This window comes from Magallana gigas, chromosome 2 (genome assembly GCF_963853765.1).
Source record: "Magallana gigas chromosome 2, xbMagGiga1.1, whole genome shotgun sequence".
Taxonomy (NCBI): Eukaryota; Metazoa; Mollusca; class Bivalvia; order Ostreida; family Ostreidae; genus Magallana; species Magallana gigas.
In genome coordinates, this window is record NC_088854.1 from 53,472,710 (window position 1) to 53,477,428 (window position 4,719).

Below are 4,719 nucleotides of genomic sequence, written 5' to 3' on the forward strand. Positions count from 1 at the left end.
TATGATGGTGATATAATTTATTTTGAAATATTTTATTTCACTTCTTCCACAGAAATGGAGCATGAATTAAAGTTGAACAGTTTGTGCAGACTTTGTGGTGTAAAAATTCCCATAAATTCAAAGTCTCATCCCAAAGAAAACTTCAAGTCGGCAATCACATCCCTTTACAACATCGACATTGACAGTGACTCTTTGAACATTCATCCTTCTAAAATTTGTACCCCATGTAGACTTAGACTTACACGATACAGTCAAGCTGAAGATGCCACATTAATTAACTTGCCTGTTTTGCATGAATTTTTGCCCCATTCTGACAATTGTGACATTTGTTATGTAAAACCTGGCCGACCAAAGAAAGTGTTAAAGAGAAAATTAAGTGTCCCATCCCAGTCTACTAAGAACAGTTTTATTTGTCAAGAACATTCCTATCACAGCGCGGACAAAGACAGTCAAGACAGATCAAGACCTTCGACATCCCCCGACTGTCCATCATCTTCAACATCATCCTCTTCTTCTACCGATCATCCATCATGTTCGTCAACATGCTCCATTCCTGTCCCTGTAGATAGTTCCCCCTTCCCCCCTCTAGATAAGTTGGCAATTGCTGATGCATGTGCTTCTGAGCCTGTTTCATCTGAAAAATTCAAAAATGTTGTTATTAGGAGCATTCCTATTGAGCGATTTTGTCAAGTAGAAGTTGCCCAATCATTTATGTGTTCGATTTGTCGTGGTGTTCCTTGTGAACCATATATTTCAAAATGCAATCATATTTTTTGCAAAGAATGCATAGTTGGCTGGTTTTCCATATCAAGTGCATGTCCTGTATGTAGGTCATTACTTGATGAGAGTGAGGTGTCCCCCCTTCATGGTCATCTTCTTCAAATTTATGATACCCTGTTAGTGCATTGTATACATACAAACTGTTCCCAATCACTTGTTATTAGAGATATTGATAAACATGAAAATGTCTGTACAATGAAAGGCAAAAAAGTTTTGTATGATGTTACAACAAAACCTAAGGTGTTTAAATTACCTCTTCATTCTGTTTCTGCAAAGCACACACGTCATAAACGTTTGAAACCCATAATATCTCAGGTAAATGAATTTTGCCAAACGCAAGATGAAAATAAGTCTGATGTTTTGTTTTTCATGTTGAAAGACCATTTGAAAGATATTAATGATCCACGTTGGAAACAGATTGAAAATTTGTGGCTAGGAAATGATAATATCCTTTCTCCAGAACAATGTTTAGCTATACGCGTTGATCTTTTACAAAGCAAGGGACAATATAGATCCCAGTATGAATTCCTTTCCCAAAATAATGTTCATGTTTTTCAAGCACCCAGTAAAATGGAAAGTTGTGAAAATTTATTTTTGCCTTCTGCAGCTGTTTATCAGATTATTAATTATGATGGCAATGTACTGTTTGAAAACTCCCAAAATCCTTGTACAGATCCTTTGAATATAAATGAATGTTTTATGCAAGGTTTTGTTGAATTGGCAACTCCAAACTGTATGGGAGTTCGGTATTGTTATTTTGATGCACTGTCTGTTTCTTTACAAGAATTAGAGCCTGAAATTGTGAATGGGTTAGAAAAGCATGGTTTAATTGTTGAAAATGTAATTTTACATACAACTGTTAAAGATGGGTGTGATGGAATGGGTGAAGTTTCTATTTATAAAGAAAAAGATTTTAAAATGTTACCAGACAAAGCCTTCAGATTTTCTTTTTGTATAGTTAAAATTGAAGCCGAATATCAAGGCAAAAAGTATGATGTGTTTACTGAGCCATTGCCAAACAGTGTTCGAACAAATAGACCCCTTTTGGAATCAATTTCGGATGAAAATAACCATGTTTCAAATGTTGTTTGTATTCTACCCATTGAAAATGAAAGAGAAATTTTAATGCAAAATCGCATGAATGTGAAAACAAAACAGGGTTGGATATGTCATAAATTTTCATTTTTTAATTCAATGGTTGACGAAAAAAGGGACAGAGGAGATTCTGGTCTTCAGGGTAGTGGGTCAAAATATTTATGTACATTATGTGATGCAGACAAACATGCTGCAAAAGAATTACTTGGATCTTTTGTAATTAATAGGTCAATTTCTGAATGTACAAATATTGCTGAAATTTTGCGTGTCAATCCAAATGTTTTGTCTGAAAATGAATTGAAAAAATTATCAAAGGGTGTGAAATCTGCTCCACTTTCAAAAATTGAACCAATACAGAAAGGCATAGATGCAACACATGCAGATATCAATTTAGGACAGTTTTTTAAGAAAGTTATTATACGTGAAATTGCTGGGGTTACAAAATGGGAACTCACACAAGATGTTAAGTCATTAGTTCAAAGTGCAGAATCATTGCTTGATCAACATTTGAAATTTAATTGTGGAATTAATCCCCAACTTATGATGCCTGGCAACTATGCAAGGACTCTTTTTGAAACTCCCCATTCTGTTTTGTTAGAACTTATTTCAGATTCTACCAGAAAAGAAAATCTTTCTTCTGTTTTGAGTATATTTTTACACCTTAGAAAGGTATATAGATGTAAAGAACCTTTAAAGGAATGTCCACTAGATGTAAAAAATTACAAAAAATGTGCTGTTGAAATGGGAACTCTTTTACTTCAAAATTTTGATTACGTAGAGTGGCCCAATTATTTACATAAAATTATTGAACATGTTCAGCAACTTATAGAAGACCCAAATGGGCCTGGGTCAGTGGGGGCTTTTAGTAGTGAGGGCAACGAAGCAGGGAACAAACTGTTTAGACATTTTAGAAAAAATCTCTCGCGACGTGGGAATACTTATGGTAGTTTGTGTGATGTTTTAAAACTGCATTGGCTGTATAGCAGCAAGGCTCTTTTTAAGCTTGCCGAAGTTGAGCACAAGAAAATTCGCTGTTCTTTATGTTTTACAAGTGGACATAATAAGAGAACTTGCCCACTTCTAAAAACTAGTTTGTAACTCTTTCATATAAATATTCCAATAGATTATAATCATTAACTTCATTTTATTTCATGAAACATCAATGTTCATGAACATAATACATGTATCATTATTTTGAAAATTTGTCTAAGTTATACATTCATATTGTACTACATATTGATCAGAAATGGGTATGTTTCTGTACAGAGGTATTTTATATGCACATAACAATTAAGGTTGTACACATTTGTAAATATGTAAATACTACACATCTTTCATGTGTATAGATCTATATGATATATTACGACATAATTCATCTTGTATGGATTAAGTTTGATATGCCTATCACACTGTAAACATGTACATTATTTATGACCATACAATAAATAAATGTACAAATATGCATATTAATACACTACAATGATCTTCTTTCTTTGTTTAAACAATAAATAATATATACCACAACAGGAAGTGCTACTCCATGTAGTAGCCCTTAAATTAAACAAGGAACATAATTATTTACAACTTTGACTTTATCCCAAAATCTAAAGTCTTTCCCAAGATATTTATGCTGCACATTTGGACGATTTTTAATAAAAATACACATACCTGTAAAAGAAGTGTAATTGAAATCCATTTAAGGGAAAAATTTTAAAATAACTTCATTCACATATTATCATTTTTCCCTCCTAAAAATTCACAGTAAAGAAAACAGATTCCCTACGAAGATTTATAATGGGAAATATTTACATCTTTTCTCCATTTGGCAAAATGTGAATTGAGAATACCACGAGACAGAGTATAGTTGATATATGCTTGAAAACAATTTTACATTTTACAGAAAATTCTACACAGGAAGTTTTCTCTTCTTACCCTTACATGACTTTGAACAAGTTGAACATAAAAATTTTCTGCGGCTCATGTCAGTATTCAGTACACCTACACAAAATTGATGGAGCCACCTTTTACAAACACCCTCACACTGAATCCAAGAAATGGGAGATATTTCTGATGACTGAATAATTTTACAATCATTACCAAAGTCACATGGACTTGGTACCATTGGTTTACTGGTAAATACAAAATATTGTAAATGCACCCCCCCACATATCATTAAACAATCATTTGACAATTTACAAACTGAATGACCAGCTGACTTAAAAGACTGGTCAAATTGAATAATATCACACAAATACGTTTCTACATTTAATACTGAAACAGAACTTCTGCCTTGAAGATTATTTTCATCTACCCCCCCAACAACAAATATGTATGGGCCAATCACTCCTGCTGAATGGTATGAAACACCAACAGCAGGAGAATTGGCAAATGTCAAAATTTCTGTGTGAAAATGTCTATCAGAATCCATCTTTAAAACAAATACATTTGATAATGGTATTCTTTGAAGATCACTTTCAGTTTTTATTACACCACCAATATATACAACAGATTTCATACCTCTGATGTCCATTTGTGTAGCGGTGTGATATGCTCGTGGATGAGAACCTGAGACAGAAAGTTTAGTCCAAAAAAGACGCTCATAATCAAACATATAAAAACTGCTATCATTTGTAACATTCGTAAAAAGAGATGAACCAATACATGAATTTCTATGTGGAAAACAAACTCCACCATGTAAAATAGCACAACAATCAAAATATGTAAAAGAATGACCAGATCTACCAGAAGGAATATCCCCTTCTAATTTTCTTACAGAAATGCCACCTGGCGGTTGAATAATTTCTACAATACCTTTTGTGTCATTTAACTTAACAACATATAATT

At 33.2% G+C, this 4,719-nt stretch overlaps 2 protein-coding genes across 2 annotated transcripts; both read left to right on the forward strand.

The window, feature by feature from the left end:
• LOC136271688 (V(D)J recombination-activating protein 1-like) lies at window positions 1-1,252 on the forward strand. Its single transcript, XM_066072101.1, has 2 exons — window positions 1-1,095; window positions 1,241-1,252. Exons 1-2 carry the CDS (start codon window positions 55-57, stop codon window positions 1,250-1,252), a joined length of 1,053 nt encoding a protein of 350 aa, XP_065928173.1. The 5' UTR covers window positions 1-54.
• A 16-nt stretch (window positions 1,253-1,268) lies between these two features.
• On the forward strand, window positions 1,269-3,946 carry LOC136271691 (V(D)J recombination-activating protein 1-like). The gene is made up of 2 exons (XM_066072111.1): window positions 1,269-2,468; window positions 3,862-3,946. The coding sequence occupies exons 1-2, from the start codon at window positions 1,351-1,353 to the stop codon at window positions 3,944-3,946; spliced, it is 1,203 nt and encodes a 400-aa protein (XP_065928183.1). The 5' UTR covers window positions 1,269-1,350.
• The last annotated feature ends 773 nt before the right edge of the window (window positions 3,947-4,719 follow it).